At 42.7% G+C, this 22,450-nt stretch overlaps 1 protein-coding gene across 2 annotated transcripts in view; it reads left to right on the forward strand.

The window, feature by feature from the left end:
• birc6 (baculoviral IAP repeat containing 6) overlaps positions 1-22,450 on the forward strand; it is a 112,732-nt gene that overhangs the window by 36,930 nt on the left and 53,352 nt on the right. The window contains exons 31-55 of one of the 2 annotated variants that reach the window (XM_086044536.1): positions 775-911; positions 2,919-3,050; positions 3,130-3,257; positions 6,524-6,655; positions 6,853-7,068; positions 7,257-7,440; positions 7,755-7,928; positions 8,185-8,318; positions 10,002-10,155; positions 11,169-11,285; positions 13,788-13,948; positions 14,666-14,792; positions 14,900-15,010; positions 16,273-16,531; positions 16,617-17,188; positions 17,299-17,474; positions 17,547-17,643; positions 17,768-17,962; positions 18,036-18,236; positions 19,097-19,376; positions 19,462-19,718; positions 19,809-19,917; positions 20,210-20,434; positions 20,663-21,515; positions 21,613-21,756. In XM_086044536.1, the coding sequence (XP_085900662.1) occupies positions 775-911; positions 2,919-3,050; positions 3,130-3,257; positions 6,524-6,655; positions 6,853-7,068; positions 7,257-7,440; positions 7,755-7,928; positions 8,185-8,318; positions 10,002-10,155; positions 11,169-11,285; positions 13,788-13,948; positions 14,666-14,792; positions 14,900-15,010; positions 16,273-16,531; positions 16,617-17,188; positions 17,299-17,474; positions 17,547-17,643; positions 17,768-17,962; positions 18,036-18,236; positions 19,097-19,376; positions 19,462-19,718; positions 19,809-19,917; positions 20,210-20,434; positions 20,663-21,515; positions 21,613-21,756 (5,275 nt within the window). The remainder of the gene's footprint in view (positions 1-774; positions 912-2,918; positions 3,051-3,129; positions 3,258-6,523; positions 6,656-6,852; positions 7,069-7,256; positions 7,441-7,754; positions 7,929-8,184; positions 8,319-10,001; positions 10,156-11,168; positions 11,286-13,787; positions 13,949-14,665; positions 14,793-14,899; positions 15,011-16,272; positions 16,532-16,616; positions 17,189-17,298; positions 17,475-17,546; positions 17,644-17,767; positions 17,963-18,035; positions 18,237-19,096; positions 19,377-19,461; positions 19,719-19,808; positions 19,918-20,209; positions 20,435-20,662; positions 21,516-21,612; positions 21,757-22,450) is intronic. The other variant, XM_086044537.1, reaches the window with a different exon arrangement.

Consider the following 22,450-nt stretch of genomic DNA (forward strand, 5'->3'; position numbering starts at 1 on the left):
GCAGTTAATTGCAAACCTGCACTTTTGCCACGATACAGAAAGGTGCCGTGGGTTTTGACCACATTTCTAATTGTCAAAGAAAGTGATCGCATGTGATAACAGTATGGTATATACTAGTGGGTGTACATCGCTCCAATAAAAGTCTATTCAATACATTTCTCGATACAGTGGGTGCGATGCGATTCAAACATGTTTTTAAAGTGGAACGATTCAATTTGATATGGTAGGGCTTAGTTCGAGAGGGTATGAGGCAATGAGTTTCTTGTTGTCATTTATGAATGAACGTACCGTGAATGTAGCTTTTCCATCGAAGAGATTTATCAGAGACTAGAGAAGCTGTATTCATAGCGTTTGTCGTGTTTACGTACAAACTCTCCAACACCAAAAATAAATGAAACAACAAATCATTAGCAACATCAAAGCAATTTATTCCGATTTAATCGGTTTGCATGACACCCCTAATTATATACCCTTTTATTACTTTGTAAAATGAACATGACCTGAACATTTTCGGCTCTTTTCCATTGTCAGTTGTATATAGTGTTTTATGTTAATTTATTGATTAACACTTGTGTTTATTATTATTATTTGTTTTTTTTGTGAAGTGCTTTGTTACAGCTCTAGCTGTTATGAAATGCGCTATATAAATAAAAATGTTATTGTATAAAACTAAGAAAAATGTATCACTTGAATTTCATATCAGTTGAAAGACTCCATCACTTTGCAAACAGTTAAATGTTTTAATCCTAAATTTTGTGACTCTCTCTATCACAGAGTTTTTATGCTCCTGTCGTGCCTTGGCCAAAGATCCCTGAGCAACAGCGGTGTGTTGGAGGGTTTACTAAACCTCCTGGACAGCTTGCTGTCTCCTCTGCAGCAACCACAAGCTGCTATGCACCATAGGACTGAAGGTACAGGTGCCGGTTGACACAAGGGCTGCCACGCTTAAGTCCACTAGTCACAACGAGCTCGGCGATCAAAGCTGTCTGCAATTAATTGAATAGTCGCAGAGTTGTTTATTTATGTATTTATTTATTTGGTGCTTTGTTTTTCTAGAGACTACCTCGTCTCCAGCTTTTCCCTCTGGCTGTATGCTTTGTCTGTGACGCACATGTGCAATAGTGGTAATCTGGGTCATCCGTGATATAAACAGAAGCATTGTGGGGAATGCTTGGTCCGTGTTAGCAACTGAGTCAGAAAGTTTCACCAAAAATACTTAATAATTGGGGTGTAACGGTTTTTGTGTTCGTCCCGTACGTGTCTCGGTACGGGCTTCACGGTTCGGCTCACGCAGTCATACGACAAAGATGTCTGATGGGAGGAAAAAAAATAAAAGTCAACGCCTGAGACCAAGCGACCGCCACATTTGTTGTTCAACTGTGTGTGCGGTATGTTGCAGGTAACACTTCAAACATGCTGTACCGAATTGGGTTATCTGTGTTGTGGTCGAATTTGTGTTTTGCCGAGTTGTGTTGTTTCCGAGGCTAATAAATGCATCGCGCGGCTCGGTGGGGGCGAGAGAGGAGGAGCGCAGGACGAAGGTGAGGGAGCCGATACACTTTGAACTTCACGGTTGTTGTACTGTATTGGCGTCGGCTTCCGCCCACAGTAGCCGGTTGGACTAATAAAATGCGTTAATTAATCTACGCCTGACGGCGTGTTCTTGGAAGACGCTACAATGCTAACACTTGTAAGACGGCATCACGCCGATACAGTTACCGGGAGTAGAAAAAAGAAACCCGCTCAACACCAACAAATTATCCCCGCTACTTTTAAGCAGCCTGAATAAGTGAAAGCAGACAGAGCCAAAGACATTAGTAATTACTGAAGCAATCGGCATATACATAGCACCATCTATGCGCCCATATGCTTTAGTAGAGGAGCCGGGCTTCAAACATTTATTAAACATGCTGGAGCCCTGTTACAATGTTCCATCCCGGGCGTATGTTAGCAAGACCGTGGTCCCTGTCATATACAATTGCACAAGAGCCGTGGGCGAGTTACTAGTTGGCAAGGGCTACCTGATTTTATCTGCAATCTCAGTCTATCCATACAAGAGAGGGTGTTTTCCTGTGTTTAATCTTTTTATCATTATTATTTATGGACAACCCTAATGCGCAAGTTTTTATTCTATTTTGTGCTTTTATAACAGGGAAGGTTTTTTGCTTTATAGCAAATTGAATTGTAGCTTGCTCTCTGTTAAAACTACATTTAAAAAAAAAAAAAAACAACAACCTAGTCTTACGCATTTGAGACTTATTGCTGTACCGAACCGTGACCCCCATGCCGTGGTACGTACCGAACCGTGAACCTTTTGTGAACCGTTACACCCCTACTTAATAGTATGTAAACCTCCATTTCATGGTAGCACGGCAGTGATAAATTAGCATCTAAAAAGGAAGCATGTTGTGTCTGAGGCCGTATTTCATTTCTGACATCGTTTGATGCTAACTTTAGCACACACAGGCTACCGTGCGTGTTTGATGTAACGTGTACCCAACTACTGTTGGGTATGCCAACTTATTGTAGCGCCTACTCGGATTACGGAGGCATTAGTCAGTGAACTCATGTTTATTAACAACCAAAACGCAGTTTTTGCACACCCGAGATTGTCATCGAATCAGGAAGAGCACACCCGGTCGCAAGTGTTGCTTTTACGACCCTGGAAATCGGAGCACTCAGAACATGACACATTTGCCACAAGCCCTCAACACTAACACATAACAATAAAACACAAAACCTAGTTTGTTACACCATACTAATTTATAATGCTACAAAATTATGTTCCTCCTAATCTTTAAGGAATTTTTTTCTGTTTCAGGTGCATACCACATTGTGATTGTGTTGATCAATTAGTTATTGTTAAATTATGAATACTAGTGAAGGAAAACAAAATGTTTGTGTCTTATGTTTTCCAGGTGTTTTGGATATCCCGATGATCAGCTGGGTGGTGATGCTTGTTTCCAGATTATTGGACTATGTCACAAGTATAGAAGATGAAGCTTCAGGTGGGAAGAAACACCTTGGAGGGAGAGAGAGAACGTTTACAGGTATGGAAGTGTTTTTATTTCAAATGATTGAGTGATTCCAGAAATGGTTTGTTAGCCACTTAAGATAATTATTTTTCAGGTATTCAGTGGAGCTTTATCAATAACAGCCTTCAGTCTCAGAATACCAGTAGATCAGCTAAAGGCAGTAGTAGCCTGGACAGACTCTACTCCCGCAAGATTCGCAAGCAGCTCGTCCACCACAAGCAGGTACATGCGTCTCATTCGTTTACACCTTACCCGGTTATTTTTTATCTTTTTTTTTTAAACAGCACATTATGAATGAGTCATCTGTGCCTGTCACATACAGTGCCTTGCAAAACTATTAACCCCCTGTGAACTTTTTGACCTTTTGCCACATAAATTTCAGGCTTCAAACAAAGCTATAAAATTTGAATTTTTTGCAAAGAGTCAACACCAAGTGGGACACAGTCGCAAAGTGGGATGAAATTTGTACAATATTTTAAGACATTTTTTTGTAAATAGAAAACTGAAAAGTACGATGTGGGAAATTGTTCAACCCCTTTTCTCTCAGTGCAGCCAAAATTCCTTGATGTTTTCTGAATGATCCAATGTTGGCCTAATTTACTGACGTTTAATAGTCCACCTGGGTCTTGTCTAATCTTAGAGGTCTGTTAAAAGAATATTGGGGAGCTAACGGCATCATGAAGAGCAAGGAACATACCAGGCAGGTCCAGGATAAAGTTGTGGAGACGTTAAAAGCAGGAGTAGGATATGAAAAGATTTCACAAACTTTAAACAACTTTCTTAGCACTGTTCAAGCAATCATATTGAAATGGAGAAAGTATCAGACCGCTGCAAACCTACCAAGACCCGCCCATCCCTCTAAACTTGCAGCCCAAACAAGGAGAGCACTGATAAGAGATACAGCCAATATGCCCATGATCACTCTGGATGAACTGCAGAGGTCCACAGTTGAATATTTTTGCACGTCCTGCTTTTCAGTGTTTTTTGTGAAAAGTTGAAAATAGATTACAGATACATTTCGTTCCACTTCACGATTGTGTCCCACTCGATGTTGATTCTTCAGAAAATATCCAATATTATGCAGTATCTTTAGCTACATTCACACTGCATGGTGTGCTGCCCAATTTGGATTTTTGGTTAAATCCGACCTTGTACTCGTTCACATTACGAAAACAAATGTGACTTCTAATGTGAATGCAACGCATCCATGATGTGACACGCATGCGCACAAAGCACGATGTCAAGTGACGTGCACCCAAAACGATGTCACATGGAACAGTGTTTACAGAAGTAAATATGGTCCCGCGTGTATGGGCCCATCGTTTTATCATCTCATTTTGCCTGAGTAATGAGGCGGGAGGAAGTATAAATACGTTAGAGAAATGAGGAGAGGGTTTTTGATCCCCTCATTTCGTGGAGACGTCTACTAAAGATGACGTCACGTCATTGCCGCCTGTAATAAATGAACCGTCGGCGTGGCTGAATTACTACTGGCACCACACATCAACTTTATGATTCATGTTTCAAGTGCAATTAAATTGAAGTTAAATGTAAAGACAGCACTGTTACGCAAAACAACTTTGCAGATTCACAGACGATGTCAGTAGTCTACCCTCCCAAGCATTCTGCCTCCCCCATGCGTAGCACACTTTAGGCTTTTGACGTTTAGGTCGGATGTGAGCGGATGACCCTTCATACTGCAGACGCATCGCATACATATCTGATTTATATCCACGTACGAAAGGAAAAAATCGGAATTGTACTGTTCACACTGCAAGAATAAATCAGCTACGTGTCGCGTTTGAGGAAAAAAAATGGGAATTGAGCTGTAGTGTGAACATAGCCTTTATGTTTGAAACCTGAAATTTGGCAAAAGGTCAAAAACAAAAACAAGGGCGTTAATACTTACTCAAGGCACAACATATTTGCCTCTCCAAACCTTCCCCCTTTCTCTTACACATACATAAATTAATGACCGGGCTCTAGACCGCACCCAGTTTGGATGTGCAGGTGTCCTAATTTTAGGTTGGGGTGACTGAAAAAATGATATCTTGCAGTGCACACATATCACCAGCCCATAGAGTAGGGGTGGGGACTGGAGTCTCCTCGACTCTAAAAACCATAAAACAAAAACATATTTATAATTTCATAAGTGCTAAATGCCAATGGATGAAATGTTGAAACTTGAAGTAAAAATATTGGCGAGCACCACTTCCTGGGTCCCTTTCACTTAAATGAGAGCCACAGCCCGGAGCCTGGGGGGTGGTTGCTTTGGGCTGCCGGCTTGCAAGCCGGAGAGTGATGACGGCCAAGCTTTGCCTTTTCCTTTTTAACGGCACTTTTACCTTCACTGCTGGACACTATAATCGTGTGGATTTAATCGACATTGGCTTATAGTACAAATTGACGGGTTCTAGCGAGGTCACCACGCTTTCAACATCCCAGAAGAAATGGCGCAATTCCCCTGAATTGTTGTCGAGTCTGGCTGGCACTGTTGGCGGTGGAGGGAATATAAAGAAAAGCCTGCCGAGCCTGCCGAGACATTTCATTAATCAGGGAAACCTGGCTACACGCTCAGATTCCCGATGTTTCAGCGTGACTGTGCTTGAGGCTAACCGCAATTTCTGCGGCACAGAGTTAAGCTTCATCACTGCACTGTGTCCTTACTGTCCTAATAGTAATAAATACTTGTTGGAATACCCCAGTTCGTTAAAGTTTAGCTATAGTGAGTGATATTTTTAATCATTTAAATTTTGCAAGTGATTTATTTTTGAAGCATTAATATTAAATATATATATATATATATAAAACACTCTCTGCGCAATCCCGCTGTATTTTTCCTGACCTAATTTAAAAAATATGAAAATTGAGATAAATTAAGAAGTGAATCTCGTTATGTTGGCAGCTCTGTGAATGTGATGCGGTTGAACATTTTAGAACAACTACTTTCAATGCTGGTGCAACCAAGAAAAAAATGTTGGGCGCACCACTACACCCCATGCAAAATTTAGTCTAGAGCCCTGAAAGAGTTAATTGCTTAACCCTCTTGAAATCGGTACCTTCAGTGGTACAGAACAAATCAATAGCACCAACCAAAGCATTCAGCCTTCCCTCAGATAGTTCACATTTTTGAGTTTTACCAGCTTTCAAACGAATGTTGCATCTGTACAGCAAGATGATTTTATGTTATGTAGTCATATTTTGTGTCTAGGAGCAATTGCCTTGAAATTTGTTCTGCCTAGTCTATCTCTGTCCAATCTCTCTTCTTGACATGTTGTTACGTTTTCTCTTTTATTTTGTTTTAAAACCCAGAATTTGTTTGAATTGATCATCAAATCTGATGTGTATGTAATTCTAATCACTAGTCATTATTTATTTAAAAGCGTTCATCAAAATATTCGATTTGCATTTGCACTAATGGCTTTTATAGGGTTTCAGGAGGGGAGTATTTTGCAGGGCTGAAATTCATTGCTCCCCTTTCCTTCTAGCAGTTAAATCTATTGAAAGCAAAACAAAAAGCTTTAGTCGAGCAGATTGAGAAGGAGAAAATCCAAAGCAACAAGGGCTCCTCCTACAAACTCTTGGTGGAGCAGGCCAAGCTCAAGCAAGCCACATCCAAGGTAGGTTATACAGTTATACATTTCCTGTTATCCTCTTCTGAAAGACTTTCAACAAAAGGGAGAAAGATGGTTTTGCACTTTAGTTATTTATCCGACAGATTTTAGATTTTGAATTGAAGGGATCTTAAATGATGATTGCTTTCAGAAAATTCTCCTTCAAAACAGATTTTTGCATTCAACCTCTCTGGCTTTCCTAGCACTTTAAAGACCTAATCCGTCTGCGGCGGACGGCTGAATGGCCGCGCTCCACGTTAGACACAGAGTCTGCAACAGCCAAAGAAGCACCAGAAGTTGAGCCCCTGCCCTTTACATTGTCCCATGAGCGCTGCATCTCTGTGGTGCAGAAGCTAGCACTCTTCCTCCTCTCTATGGACTTCACCTGTCATGCTGACCTGCTACTTTTTGTCTGCAAGGTATCGTTCTACATTTGAGAGGATTCATTTTCGCTTCAGCTTCAATTTATTGTCTGTTAGCACAAATAGAATACCGTTATGTGCATGGTTATTTAAAAAAGGAACAGATTTGAAGATGCTTAATAGGTTGACGCAATTGTTCTGCAATTTGCTAATCTGTTTAATGAATACACTTCTTGCTACTTCAGGTCCTCGCTAGAATAGCGAATGCCACCAGACCGACAATCCACCTCTCTGAGGTGGTGTCTGAGCATCAGTTGGAGCGCCTACTCCTTCTGTTAGTGGGGACGGACTTCAATCGAGGAGATATCTCCTGGGGAGGTGCCTGGGCTCAGTATTCCCTCACCTGTATGTTACAAGACATCCTGGCAGGTGTGTTGTTTAGTGTGTTAAACATGGTGTACATGCACACACAAACACATGTGGCCGAGGGGATATTGAACCAAAAAAGAATAAACATGACGTGTTGTGATCACTGAAAATTAACCAAATGGCCAGGATATTGGACACAATCTATTCAAAATAAATTGGGAGGCATTCAATCTCCGCTATCAAAGTGACCTGATAAGGAGTAGTCCTTTTTTTTTTTTTTCTTCTTGTCTCTCTCTCTCTCCATGTCGTGGTAACACACCTGCTGATCGGAAACACATGTAGATCCGGAATAATAGTGAACGTTATTGTTTCAGGTGAACTGCTGTCTCCTGGTTCTCTGGACGTCATGGATGAAGTGACTGTTGCTGAGGAGGCCGGGGCTTCGTCTTCATCAGGTGCGGTTGATCCAGATGACCCCTTGCCTCAGCCGACGCCGATCCCCTTGGTGGAGAGCATTGATGAGACCCTCGTGCCTGATATCATTGCAGGTGAGATACCTGGACCCTCACAATGTGTGGGATGGCCCTTTAGTTATCAATATTTCACACACCACCACAGATGTTTAACAGGATGTTTGATGAGATGGGAGCATATAAATATCCAAACATTTGGTTTATTTTTTTCTTCTGCCAAGACTGTCAAACAACAATTTCCCCAATCAGTTTGTAAATGACAAATTACTTGCTTGTATTATTTACTTTTGCATTTGCTTCGTAATATTAAAGCTTTTTTCATGGTCCAAAGGTGCGCCGCCTCTGTCGTCTTTGGAAAAGGATAAAGACATGGACTTTGACTTGCTACAAGACCTGATGGATGTTGACATTGATCCTTTAGATATTGATTTGGAAAAGGATCCGCTTGCTGCAAAAGTGTTTAAGGTATGTTTTTTCTAAACCATATTCTGTTTCATGTTTTCTTCTATTCCCCTTGTTGACTTGTGTGGCCTTCTGAGGAAATATTTGAAAATAAATGCTTAACAATCAGAAGTCAAATAACCGAAAAGAAAATAGAACTTTGTAGCTGTCACAAGCAATGAAAATCACTCATGCCGTCATGACGAGATACAATATGAAGGAAAAATATGCCGCAGAAGTTAAACAAAGCTCGGGATTCAAACTATAGTGCATGACCAGCAGTGCACATAAGCGGTGTGCCAATTTGCATGAGCACTGCAAAATGAATAATGCGCTCCAGTTCAAGTCTTTTTTTGCACACTAGAATAATACAGCCTCAATTCGAAGTCAAGTCAGTCGCCACGATTGTTTTTGAGGGCCAACTTCAAACCCAAAGCTAAGTGAGACATTGATAACTATGTACAGTCCTACTTGATGTGCTTTGATTTTGAAGTAGACCGTTGCGGCGCGTTGTGTAGCATATGTAGCATTGGGCGGCCATGGCTCAGAGAAGAGAGTGGGTCCACTATTCAATTTCCGCTCTGTATGAGTGATGTGTCGTGTCCTTGGGCAAGACAAGACCCACCTTGCGTCCAATGCCACTTGCACTGGTGGACGGCCGGGTGTGAATGTTCGGTGGTGGTCTGAGGGGGCCGTAGGCGCACAAGGCAGCCACGCCTCCATCAGCCTGCCCAGGGCAGCTGTGGCTAAACAAGTAGTTTACCGCCACCAGAGTGTGAATGTGTGAGTGCATGAATAATGTATCCATTGTTAGCGCTTTGAGTGTGTGCTTGTCCAGAAAAGCGCTGTATAAATCTGATGCATTATTGTTATTATTATGTACAACCCATGTTGTGGTGGCTGCCTTGACTCAATTGGCTAACAACTACATTCACCAGAATGTCACCAAACGCATAATTGGAAAGCCACCGGTGAGACTTATGTCCATGTGCCTCCTATGGTCCTTGAGGTTCGTGCAAAACAAGATTGGCCACTGGACCGCTGACCTAGAGTAGCGAGCTAAGATAGCTTTCTGATCACAGGGTCCCATACTGCAAGTCCAAAACGGGCAATGTCAATGCAACTCAATTGTGTTAGATATGAAGTTAATGTATATTTTAAAACTCAATTTTTTTTTTTTTTAAATAAGATGCCACTGTGTAGCCCTGGTAAGTTGTTGTAATTAGGGAATAAAAAGTGAAAACTGAAAAAAGTGAAAATGACACATCTCCACGTATTAACGATAAACGTTAGCCAGATGTGGCGCAAGTCTTAAAGTTTATCCACGAGGTCTGTGGGTCAGAAAAAAATGAGCACCAAATAGCCTCTGGTACTCACGTGAGAACCAGGCTAAAATGTTATGTTCATTCCCGTGCATGATGCGCCCGAAGGGTCAGCAGATCTAGTCAGACTTCTGTTCAATGAGCAATAATGGAAGAACGAAGTGTGTTTGCTTGTTCTTTCATTGTTTTGTGATAACCATAGATCACGTATTTGAACTTGTCCTTGACATGATAACGTGTCCTATTGCTCAGAACCAATATACTAATAAACTACCAATGATTTTGTTTCCTGAAAAATGTTTAACATTCACCATGAGCTTATTTATTTATTTTTTACTTTTCATCATCGTGGTATCTCATCCTTTTCGTTTTTGTCTGTTTGCAGCCAATAAGCAGCACGTGGTATGACTACTGGGGCTCGGATTATGGCACGTATGGTTACACGCCATACATTGGAGGTGTTGGTATCCCAGTGTCCAAACCACCAGTTGCAGTTGAGAAGCCTGTGTCTCAAGGGCTTTCAGTCTCAGTCTCACAAGGTGAGGAAATGGGATTTACCGTATTTTCCGGACTATACGTCGCGCCGGAGTAAAAGTCGCACCAGCCATAAAGTGCATAATATTGAAAAAAAAAAAACATGTCGCAATGGAGTATAAGTCACATTTTGGGAGGAAATATATTTGATCAAATCCAACACCAAGAACAGACATGTCATCTAAAATTTAAATGACGAACAATTTCAAATAAAAATAGAATAGAGGCAACAACAGGCTGAAAGGTATGCTAACGTTACAATATACATCGCCCCCACCACCTCCTCTCGGAAGCCAAGTTGTCCCTGTCACGTAACGCAAATAAATGTGTCCATATAAATCAAATTAATAAAATTGTGCACTTTGTACACATCATTTCCACTGAGCTGCGATAGTAATATCGACACATGTAACATTACAAGAAAGTTACGGTAAGATAACTTTAAACTCACCAAAACGGTCGTAGATCAAATAAATATGTATTTTATTTATCGCCGACCATGTAGAATGCTTCCAAGTCTCCTAAAGAATTTTTGTATTCGGTCGTAGTTATCTTTCTGTTCGTCTCCTCTGCTCTCTGCTCCATGCGTGTGTGGCTGGCTGATGATGCAAGACAACGGCCAGACACGGCGCCTTAAAGAAACAGTACACTATTTTGTATAGATGGATTGATAGACAAATTGTCTTTTTATCATACTATTTTAATTACTTTTTGAACAAAATATTAGATTTTAACAGTTTAAATTATTCATGCATTTTAATAGCGTTTAGGATTTATCTTTGTTTTTTATGTGGGTTAAAATAACATGTGAAATGATATACAGGTAATAATGTGTTAATAATTTCACACATAAGTCGCTCCAGAGTATAAGTCGCACCCCCGGCCAAACTATGAAAGAAAAACATGACTTATAGTCTGGAAAATATGGTATTTATTTTTTCTGCTTCCAATGTTCTTGTTTGTTTTTTAAATATCTTGGCATCTGTTATATCGACCCACTTTGCCTGTTTGTCCTCAGCACTGGATGCTCGGTTAGAGGTGGGCTTGGAGCAGCAGGCTGAACTCATGCTTAAAATGATGGCAACTTTACAAGCCGACTCGATTCTACAAGCTCTCACGTCAAGCTCCTCCACAGGTAACCAGAGTGACACATTAAGTAGTATAGTGTGGCAAATAAGATAAGATAAGATAAGAATGCCTTTATTGAGCAAGAGCACACGACTCCTTCCTTCAAGGCATAAAGTTTGTCACCTGCAAACTCAAAAAGTGAACTGCTAAACTCTTTTATTGTATAAAAACATTAATCAGAAATTCAAATCTGACCTCCAATTAGTTTGGATTTCGTTCCATATAAGAATAACAAAAATATATTGAAAGGGTGCTGTCATAATCAAACCTGTTTTAATTAAAGGTACATGCTTTTTAACTAACATTTTGTAATATTAACTTTCATGCAAGTATAAAAGTTGTTAAAAGACTAGAGACGGGCAACAAAAATAGACAAAAAATCGCCCATTGGAGTGTGTCTTCAATGACCGCTCCGCTTGACTGCGCTCCTCTGAATTTGCTCGTAATGTAGGTCTTTGTGCCTTCTGGAAATGTAGTTCTTTGTGCCTTCGAGCCACTTGTGTGAGCCTCTCAGTCAAACGCTGCTTATTGTATTATTGGTGACGGGGAATGGTCATTCAATCAGAAACAAGCGCTGCGCGCCATGTGCGGGAGTCCTCCCATCAAGCACTGCTGGGATGTTTGCAGAGCTGGGCAGTTCGTCCCTGGGCCGGACCGGTCGGACCCTCCGGCCCGGCCGCATGCCCATTTTTGTGGCAGGGGCTGACAAATTTTAAAAAAGGGCTGGATTAAGCATGGCCGGAAGTGGATTTTAGTCCATCCCACTAATCGGCCCTCATGCGTGTGACGTGGTCGCAAGGCGGCCAAATTTCATCTCAGCCTACTCGGTGAAAGGCTTCTTCAGGCTTCTTTCTACACCCGCATCGGCCCGGGCGACAACTGCCGCATTGATTCACATGACCTACGCATTGTGCTGTTGGCGACAGGTCTGCAACACATGCCACGCACACATCAGGAATTGTTGCTGTTCTGATCGGTCCATTATGTCACATGTTGCGATGACATACAGTTTCCCACAGAGGAGAGGATACACCGCGCAACTCATTGCTGCTGCAAAGCAAACTAGTTTGGCAGCGGCGTGGGTTTTATTTCACTTATGTGTGTGTAAAGTAGCTACTCACCCACGTTCCCCCTTAGCCGCCACGTGTCATATTGTTTTCGCATTACAATTAAATGCATCGTCTAGTCATCTCGGTCCCTTTGTGGTTGTAGCAGGCACGATATCCATTGTTGTCGCAAGTGACGCCCCCCGACTTGTAACGCACCTGTTTCAAAACAACTTGTGTCTACGAGTATAGTCAAGCTGCGCGCAGCACTCAAGGATGATGCTGGCACATCAAGGTGGAGTTTATGCACTTCTTCCCTACTTCCGGAAATACGCCGTAGCAAACCTGCTGTGTAGTGGTTTGCTGGTATGCTTTTATTTCGAAGGCCGGGAAGTGTGAAGGAGTGGAGGTGTGGAAAATAAATAAGTAACTTGTTGAATGCTTGCAAACTTGTCGTCTGTTGGACCCAAATAATTATACAATATGACAAAACCAACCCCAGGGCTCGCAATGGAAGTAAGCACACGCAGCTGGGTAAGTAGTAGTGGTACGTTTGAAGCGTGGCCGCACTTGGTTTAAATAGTAAATTAGCCAGCAAATGGTCTTTAAATAAACCTCTTCAGTTAGCATCTCTCCCACGGCGGCGTCATGCACTTTTTTTTTTTTTTTTTTTTTTCGGGCGGGGGGGTGATAATTTTTATGAATAAGGGCGGGCGGTCGAAGCCGGAAGGGTACCCAGGTCAAGGGTGGAGGGTCGCAGCCGTACCGTCAAAAAAGGGTCAAGTGCTCAGCTCTGTTTGCTTGTCTTCTTCGCCTGACGACTTCCGCCCGCTTCCCCACTGCTCCTCTGTAATTGCCAAGAAATTGCCCAATAAGCAATGAACAATAAAGGAGTCTTTACAGCGCCCGTATATTAATTTAAAATATTGATACTTGGCAAAGGCGATAATCGATCGGAATACAAAACATCGTGGTGTATCACCATATCCAGATTTTGTCACTCCTACTAAATATCAGAGCCGATAATCAGCCCTGCCGATAATCGGTCTATCCCGATAGTTAGTACTTTGCTGCTCTGAACTGCTTTAATATGAGTTCACTTATTTCATATGACTTCTGCTGTGGTTTACAAAAAAATCAAGAATACTCCAAAAAGAATTCTTTGTTGCTTAATGAGCTGAAGTCTTGTGACATTGGCTGAGCTGTTGGATAACATGCTGACATCTCATGTGATGCCATGCGTAAAGGCGGTTTGACCTCAGAAATGTTGCGCAACTTGCGGTAAGATTTCTAATAGTGTGACTTACACGTCAATGGTTCCACTGTAAACAAAATGACCAAACCATGGTAATGAACGTTTTACCAGCAATAATCTAGAATACAGGTCTTATTTGCTTCCTTCAGGTGGAGTTTGGCTGTATTTAATTAAGATTTACTATAATGAATACTTTTTGTTTTCCTAGTTTGTCAGACTACCAACGGCACAGATGACTCTTTGTTGAGGGCTCTACATGGAGGAGGCTCTCCTCCTGGCAGCACCCTCATCGTCCAGCCATCTTCCATTCCCATGCTGAGTGCTTGCTTCAACAAGCTTTTCTCCATGCTGCAAATCCACCATGTGCAGGTCCGCTATCTTTGTTTTTTGACTCCGTAACATGACGTGAAGATTATTTATTAGACTGATTATAATCACTCAAGTGATAATGTAATTTACACTCTGTTTTGTATATATATTTGTATATATATATTTTGTTGCATACCACACACAGAACCAAATCACACACATGCAGACATGTGAGGAAGGTTTTCAGATTGATAGGGTTGCCCCAACAGTGTTCGGGAGGCAGGGATTGTACCTCGCTTAAAGGGGAAGTCAATGCCCAAATTTATTTTTCAAGAATATGTTCTATGCAAGCCCACTAGTTGAAACGAGACATTCTGATAAATATTGCATTTGTGGAATAAGTGTTAAGCCACTCGTTTTTAGCCATCTCTGGGGGCGGCCATTTTGTCTTCTGTTGACTGAAAATGACATCACAGCTGCTCACAACGACCAATCACGGCTCAGATTCAGAAAACAGGACAAAATGGCCACCCCCAGAGATGGCTGAAAACGAGTGGATTAACACTTATTCCACAAATGCAATATTTATCAGAATGCCCCGTTTCAACCATTGGGCTTGCATAGAACATATTCTTGAAAAAAAATATTTAGGTTGACTTCCCTTTTAAGGCCACCTCAACAGTAGCTAGGAAGCACATTAGCAACTTTCCAACAACTATTTACCATTTTTTGACATTATTTTCCACTGTGATTTAATCTTTACATTTCTGCTCTCAGTTGGAGTCCTTGCTGCAGTTGTGGATAACGCTGAGCCTCAACACAAGCCCAACTGGCAGTGAAGATAATGGATCAGACATTTTCCTGTTTAATTCAAGTCGAGTACCCACCATTCCACTCAATCAAGGTCAGAACTTCTGTCAATCACCATTCTGTATCACCTGTGATTCTGAGCTCTTCTTGCAAAGGTGGTTGGAGAGTAATGTATAAATATGTTGGTTTCTGTATGTCTAGCATCCATTAGCAGTTTTCTCAGTGTGCTGGCATGGTACCCCAACGCCTCCCTGAGAACATGGTGTCTGGTGCTGCATTCACTGACCCTGATGACTAACATGCCCTACCATGGTCAGTATTTTACTCTTATCTTTGTTTAGCATAGTTATATGAAGTCACAGAATTTGATTAAATTGTCAAGACGTCAAATTGCAAAGAATTCATTTTCGTTTTTTCACTTAATGCTGAATTTTAATCTAAAGTTGCAATATAGTGTTTTAAATGACTCTAATAAGGCTCTTATGACAAACCTTAGAACTTCATCACCCACATTAAAATATTCAGATATTCAAATAACACCGGGGAACATATTTTTGTTGTTATATCTGACGGCTGTTTTAACTAAGGTTAGGTGTGAAATCCAGAGCTGATATTAGTTTTTCTCTATCACGTCAACTTTTTAAGCTATAGGATTCCTGTTTTCTTAAATATGAAATAAACGTGTATGTTTGTAAATGAAACACTAAAATAGAATAGTTACAAGCCTTGACAACAAAAAAACAGTCAAACATGTCTCCCCTGAGGAGTTTGCGTCTTTTAATATATGCCATGGCGGGGGGAGCATGGCCACAAGTTTCAACACAACCAACTTAATCCAACATTTGAATAACAAGCAATTGGGAGACTGGTGAGTTTACGATGCTCACCGCATTGAATTAAGTCAAGGCGGACACAGCGGCAACAATGATGGCAGCTAACGCGGCACCTGCTGACCAACTCAAACCCATATCACCGCGACAGGCAAAAGCTAACGCAAATAACTAGGAAAATAATGAAATTTATCGGACTTGATGACCAACCATTCTCGGTGGTGGAAGACTGTCTGCTCGCCCACTTCGAGCCTTCCTACGTGCTAGCGGGACGCAAATACTTCACAGACTTAGCTCTGCCTGATCGAGCTCCACCAGAGAGTGTATTGTCGAAAGTTTCCTAAAAAAAAAGGCCTATTATTCTGTTTAAGTTTTACAAGTGGTAAATGGAGCTCGGATGTCAGTCCTGTGTCGATGTTGAGTTTGACAAGGTAGCAACACACCTGTTTCAAATGATAAGCTCATCAGCAAGATTTGCAAAAGCCTGATAATGAGCCTGATTTGAATCAGGTGTGTTGCCATAGGGATAAACCTAAAACAGGCAGGATTGTGGCACTTGTGGACCGGACTTGGTCACCCCTGTACTAATGTGTTAGGATTAGATGAAGGGCATCATTCTTGGGCCAGGCGAACAGTTACGTTGTGACTCGGTAAATGAATTCCCCTGCGTTTAACCTAATGTAGAATGGAAGGAAGAATACAATAGTCAGAATACTAATACTGAAAACACATCTGAACTTTCAGGCTCCAGTAATGGGATGAACGCTCAAGAAAGCACAGCGCATCAGATGGTGTCCGATCCCACGCTGGTTCATGTCCTGGTGCGTTTCCTTTCTGGCAGCAACACCAATGGAACAAATCAGCATAGCTCTCAAGTTGGACCCACTGCCACTCAAGCTATGCATGAGTTTTTGAGTCGCCTGCAGGTGCATCTTTCCTCTACCTGTCCACAAATGTTCAGCGAGTTCCTACTCAAACTCCTGCACATCATGTCGACAGAAAGGTACCTGTTCATTTATCAACGGATGTTATGCTTTTCTAAATTGCTGTCGTCTTTTGGGAGCTTACATGCCCTCTTGAATTTTCAGGGGGCCGTTCCAGTCAGGTCAGGGTCCACTTGATGCACAGGTGAAGCTGTTGGAGTTTACTTTAGAGCAAAACTTTGAAGTGGTGTCCGTGCTCACCATCTCCTCAGTCATCGAGTCTATCACGTTCCTCGTTCACCATTACATCACCTGCTCTGACAAAGTTGTCTCACGCAGTGGCTCTGACAGTTCCGTGGGCGCTCGCGCTTGTTTTGGTGGCCTTTTTGCCAACATCATTCGGCCAGGAGACGCAAAGGCTGTCTGTGGTGAAACCACCCGGGACCAGCTGATGTTTGATCTCCTTAAGCTGGTTAACGTGCTGGTGCAGCTGCCACTGTCCGGGGACAGAGAGTTCAGTGGTCGGCTGCCAATGGCCGGCGGCGGGGCAGCTGATAGCAGTGTGTCAGATGAAGAGAAGGTTTGCGGGAGCAAAGAAAGTGTGGCTGGCGGATCGACATCCAGCCAGGGTCCGTCTGCTGGTGTGGCTGATCTGGTACTGGCCAATCAGCAGATAATGAGTCAGATCTTGTCTGCGCTAGGCCAGTGCAACAGCAGTGCCATGGCCATGATCATCGGTAAGATGTACCAAGTGGGAATTTTCACCCAAATCAGCATTTCTTTAACTTTTCTTCTACAGTAACATGGCTTATTTTCCGCTGATCCGACATTCATCTTTAATCTTCAGGAGCCAGTGGTCTCCATCTAACCAAACATGAGAACTTCCACGGGGGTCTGGATGCCATTTCAGTAGGTGACGGCCTCTTCACCATCCTCACCACCCTCAGCAAGAGGGCTACCTCTGTTCAGGTCATGTTGCAGCCCATCCTCACATACATGGCCTGTGGATACATGGGTCGACAGGTGAGCAAAGCACGCGTTGGGCTAAGTTTATAATCGATTTTTGTCAAATGTAATCATTGCCTATTTTTTTAGGGGTCTCTTTCCACTTGTCAGCTGTCTGAACCTCTTTTGTGGTTCATTCTGCGAGTGTTGGATACTAGTGAGGCTCTCAAGGCCTTCCATGATATGGGTAGGGATACACAGATCCACACCCATTCTGACTGAACTTAATTTGTCATGTCTACCTTCTAATTATCATCAATCACTTTAGTTCTAACCATACAGGATCATATAACCTCCTTGTCCCTAACCAGGTGGCGTACAGTTAATTTGTAACAACATGGTGACCAGCACTCGAGCCATAGTGAACACTGCCCGCAGCATGGTGTCTACCATTATGAAGTTTTTAGACTCAGGTCCAGGAAAGGCATCGGATGGCAACCTCAAATCCCGAGTGATGACGTCGGAGCCGGACAATGCAGAAGGACTCCACAACTTTGCCCCATTAGGTGCTTAAATACAGTTCAGCTAAACATAGCATCCTGCAATGACATCAAGTTGAAATGGTCCGCCTCTTCTCAGGTACAATTACATCCAGTAGCCCAACAGCACAGCCAGCAGAAGTCCTACTTCAAGCTACGCCACCACACCGTCGGGCTCGTTCTGCAGCTTGGTCCTACATCTTCCTTCCAGAAGAGGCTTGGTGTGACCTCACCATTCATCTCCCCGCTGCTGTGCTACTTAAAGAGCTCCACATTCAGCCACATCTGGCTTCTTTAGCTAGTAAGTAGTGCCCCACTGAGTAATGGAATGCACAGCAAATACAGTTTCAGTAATTTCTCAGAATTACTTTGCAAATGCATTTGTTAAACCTAACAGTGATCAATGAACAGAAAAAAAACAACCTAATTAACCCATTCAATCCCCAAGACATATTTATATCTTTTCACAGTCCAGCCATTCAATCCCACGAACCTATTTATAATTTTTTTGCAAATTTTTTCCAAGCGTTTGGGCAAAAGATGGTCTGAAAATGTCTGGTACTGAATGAGTTAATATATAAGAGTTCTAATTTAAGGAGAGTGACGTGACACTATTACAAGCAGCCTTTATTTTTTAAAGTGGTCATCTTTTGAAAATGGCATGAATGATGTAGTCTCCAACCACCAGTTCGATTGGTAACGGGCTGCACACAGACACAAAAAAAACCCAAAGAAAAAATGTATTTTTGTTATCAGAGCATATACATCATCTTATGTCTTTCAGGTTGATTACAGTGATCAGCTGTGAACATATTTATTCAATCAGCCGAGATGGATTATATTCCCCATGTATAAATTTGTTTTTATGGCTAAATTTAGCAATTGCGGCTTATATGCTTTGTAGTCCGGAAATGATGGTAGACGCTCGAAAACAATTTTCAAAAATTAGAAACAATGTAAAGACCTCCCACACATATACAACACGACCACCCCCCTTCTCAGCGAAGTGTTGCCGGTCCACAAAAAGCATGGACCGGTCCATGACGGAAAATAATTTGGACTGTAACTGTATGTACAGATGAGAAATGTTCTGCACTTGAGTTTTTAAGTAACAAAAGAACCAAATGTATTTAGCTGTTGTATTTTCTTCTTTCCAATTAGCCTGCCCCTCCTCTGTCTCCGTGGAGATCAGTGCAGACGGGGTTAACATGCTGCCACTCTCCACGCCCGTTATCACCAGCGGCCTCACCTACATCAAGATCCAGCTGGTGAAGGCTGAGGTTGCATCGGCTGTCTGTCTAAGGTTGCACCGGCCTCGTGACGCCAGCACCCTTGGTCTGTCTCAGATCAAACTCTTGGGCCTGACCGCGTTTGGTAACACCTCCTCCGCAACAGTCAACAACCCCTTCTTACCCTCTGAGGACCAGGTCTCTAAAACCAGGTACCAAATATATTCCCATGAGCTGACAGTTGTTCAATTTTTGTCACATGTGCCTGGTGGTGACCCTTTTGTTGTTTGTATATAGCATTGGCTGGCTGCGTCTTCTTCACCACTGCCTGACCCATGTCAGTGACCTGGAGGCCATGATGGCCAGTGCAGCGGCACCTACAGCAAACCTTCTGCAGACTTGTGCTGCACTGCTCATGTCACCTTACTGTGGGATGCACTCGCCTAACATTGAAGCGGTGTTGGTCAAGATTGGCCTGCAGTCGACACGCATTGGTCTTAAACTCATCGACATTTTGTTGAGAAACTGCGCCGCCTCCGGCACTGACCCGGCCAGTAAGTGATCATTTTTTCTTACTTGGATGTGCTGCTTTTAGGAAGGTCAATAAACTGTTTTTAGAATAACAAAATCTTTTCTCTTTTTAGATTTGAACAGTCCTCTGTTGTTTGGTCGACTAAATGGCCTCTCCTCAGACTCAACTATAGACATTCTGTACCAGTTGGGTACCACGCAGGACTCAGGAACCAAGGACAGGTTCGTGAAGCATGGCTTGCTTTAAATGAGTTTGTCCTTACTTTTTGATGTTGTTATTTAGCTTCACTGTTAGAGTGATGAACTGTTTTCTATCAAGGTGACATCCTAGACGGACTCTTAAACTGATCGTAAAAAGTGTCTTTATGTTTATCCTTGTCATCCTTTACTGTCGCAGTGCGCCGTTTGTTGCATTTTAAGGCACTTTAACCAAGATGACTTTGAAGGACAGTGGAATGGATCTTTTCCTATTGTCCAGGCTCATCATGGTGTTCTCTGAACTTTATCGTTCCAGAATCCAGGCTCTCCTCCAATGGGTTCATGACTCCTCAAGGGTTGCAGCCCTAAAAATTCCCATTGGTTACTCCAGCACCAGTAGTAGCGCCTCTTCTTTGAGGGAGTATGGGCTCCTCATGCCCTCACCGTCCCACCTCCATTGTGTAGCAGCCATCTTGTGGCACAGCTACGAGCTGCCTGTTGATTATGACCTCCCAACGCTGCTCAACCAAGAGCTATTTGAGTCAGTCTTTTTTTTTCTCAAGGATTCATAATATGTATTGCGACTGAGAATCTGTTTGTGACAAGAATTTTCCTAATTTTATTTCAAGTAATTTTCTTAAGAGTTTTCTTGAACATCTACAGTTGCATGCAACTCTGTATGTCAACATTAAAAGTGCAGCCTTGTACATTGTAGCTTAATTAGGTTTTGTGGTTAATTACTGACTGTGCTGCCTTTTATTTCCTTTAGACTCCTGTACAATTGGTCCATGTCTTTGCCTTGTGACATTGTGCTAAAGAAGGCTGTGGACAGCCTCCTGTGTTCCATGTGTCACATTCATCCAAGCTACTTCTCGTTGCTCATGTCCTGGATGGGTATTGTATCAGTGTCCAACGCCACTCATTCTCAAGCCCAGCAGCGCCGACTTGCCATGACTGATGACGGCAAAAAGCAGCACAGTGCTAACACCGCCGCCGCCACTACAGGGCTTACAGACGACTCAAAGCACGCAAGACCTCCGGTTACTTTATCCGAGTCCCAGCTTACCACACTGGCAGCTGCCTCGCAGTCCCCGGGAGCAATAGAGCAGCTGCTCGACTCAGGATTGCCTTCATTACTTGTTCGCAGCCTTGCCCAGTTCTGTGTCTGTCTACTCGCCAGCGCTGACCTGCCCCTGCCTGCTGCTCTGGCTGACAGGCGACATTACCAGTACCAGCCGTGTTCCACATCCACACATCGTCCACCTCTTGCCTCAGAGCTCGCTGCTCCGGTTCTGCGCTTCCTCACAGAAGTAGGCAACAGCCACGCCATGAAGGACTGGTTAGGCGGACCAGAGGTCAACCCTTTGTGGACAGCACTTCTCTTCCTGCTGTGCCACTCCAGTGCTAGTGCCAACACAAGTTGTCAGCCCATGGGCCAGACCTCTTCTGGAGGTCTGTCTCCACCCCTGCCCTACGTCTTAGGCTCACGTTTTTCCCTGACATCTTCTGGCCAATCAGGAGGGCTCACCACGCAGCAAAGAACAGCTCTGGAGAATGCCACAGTGGCTTTCTTTCTACAGTGCATCTCATGTCACCCAAACAATCAGCGGCTCATGGCCCAGGTAGGTTTCTGCGTTCCCCATTATCACGGGAGGAGCCAACAGCATGCATGATACACACAATGCTTATTTTCAACATTGCTGTATGTTTTTGCTCAAGGTTCTGTGTGAGCTCTTCCAATCGGCCCCCCAGCGAGGCAATGTGCCTCTCTCTGGAAGCATCTCTGGCTTCATACGAAGGCTGTTCCTGCAACTCATGTTGGAGGATGAGAAAGTCACAGTCTTTCTACAGTCTCCCTGCCCGGTGGGTAGCTGCTTTGTTAGCAAACATTGAACTGTTTGATCACTTTGATGTTGTGTATGAAGATGAGTAAAGTTTGAATTGTTAATTTAAAATGCTAAATAAGAAATGACGACTAATGAAGGGCTGTCAGTCGATTACAATTAATTGCATAATTTCCATAGTTACCTTGCAATTAATCTGTTCCAGGTTTTTAATACACTTGTTAACATTGTTCTGGACAAATTGTTTTCCTTATGCAAATACTGTGGTATAGTGGATCTCCATCAGTTGCGGGGGGTGAATAGCAACAATATGCATATCATTGACAGCCATTATAAATGTGTTGAACGTAGGGGAAAAAAATAAACCACCAATAAGTGTTTCCCCACGAAAAATGGGAACTGGCCTCCACCCCCCCCAAACAAATCAAAAAACAAACTATCACAAAAAATAAATTTTTCTTTTTTAAAATATTGGGGACATATTGGGAGAAACAAATCGGCATTTCGCGGGTGCCGAACTACAGTTATTCGGGGGTCCACTGTATTTTTAAAGTAATTTAATAGTAATTCATAAAAAGTTGTTTGAATTTAAAAATAAGGTAAAAGGATATACAGTGGACTAGGGATAGGAACCACGCCGGGCCGCTAATTGCAGAAATCCGCATATAATTGAAAAAAACCCATTGAAATGCATTCGAGGGTGGGTGCCGAAC

The sequence above is a fragment of the Filicampus tigris genome, chromosome 11, assembly GCF_054856515.1.
Source record: "Filicampus tigris isolate MCC_2025a chromosome 11, RoL_Ftig_1.0, whole genome shotgun sequence".
Lineage (NCBI taxonomy): Eukaryota > Metazoa > Chordata > Actinopteri > Syngnathiformes > Syngnathidae > Filicampus > Filicampus tigris.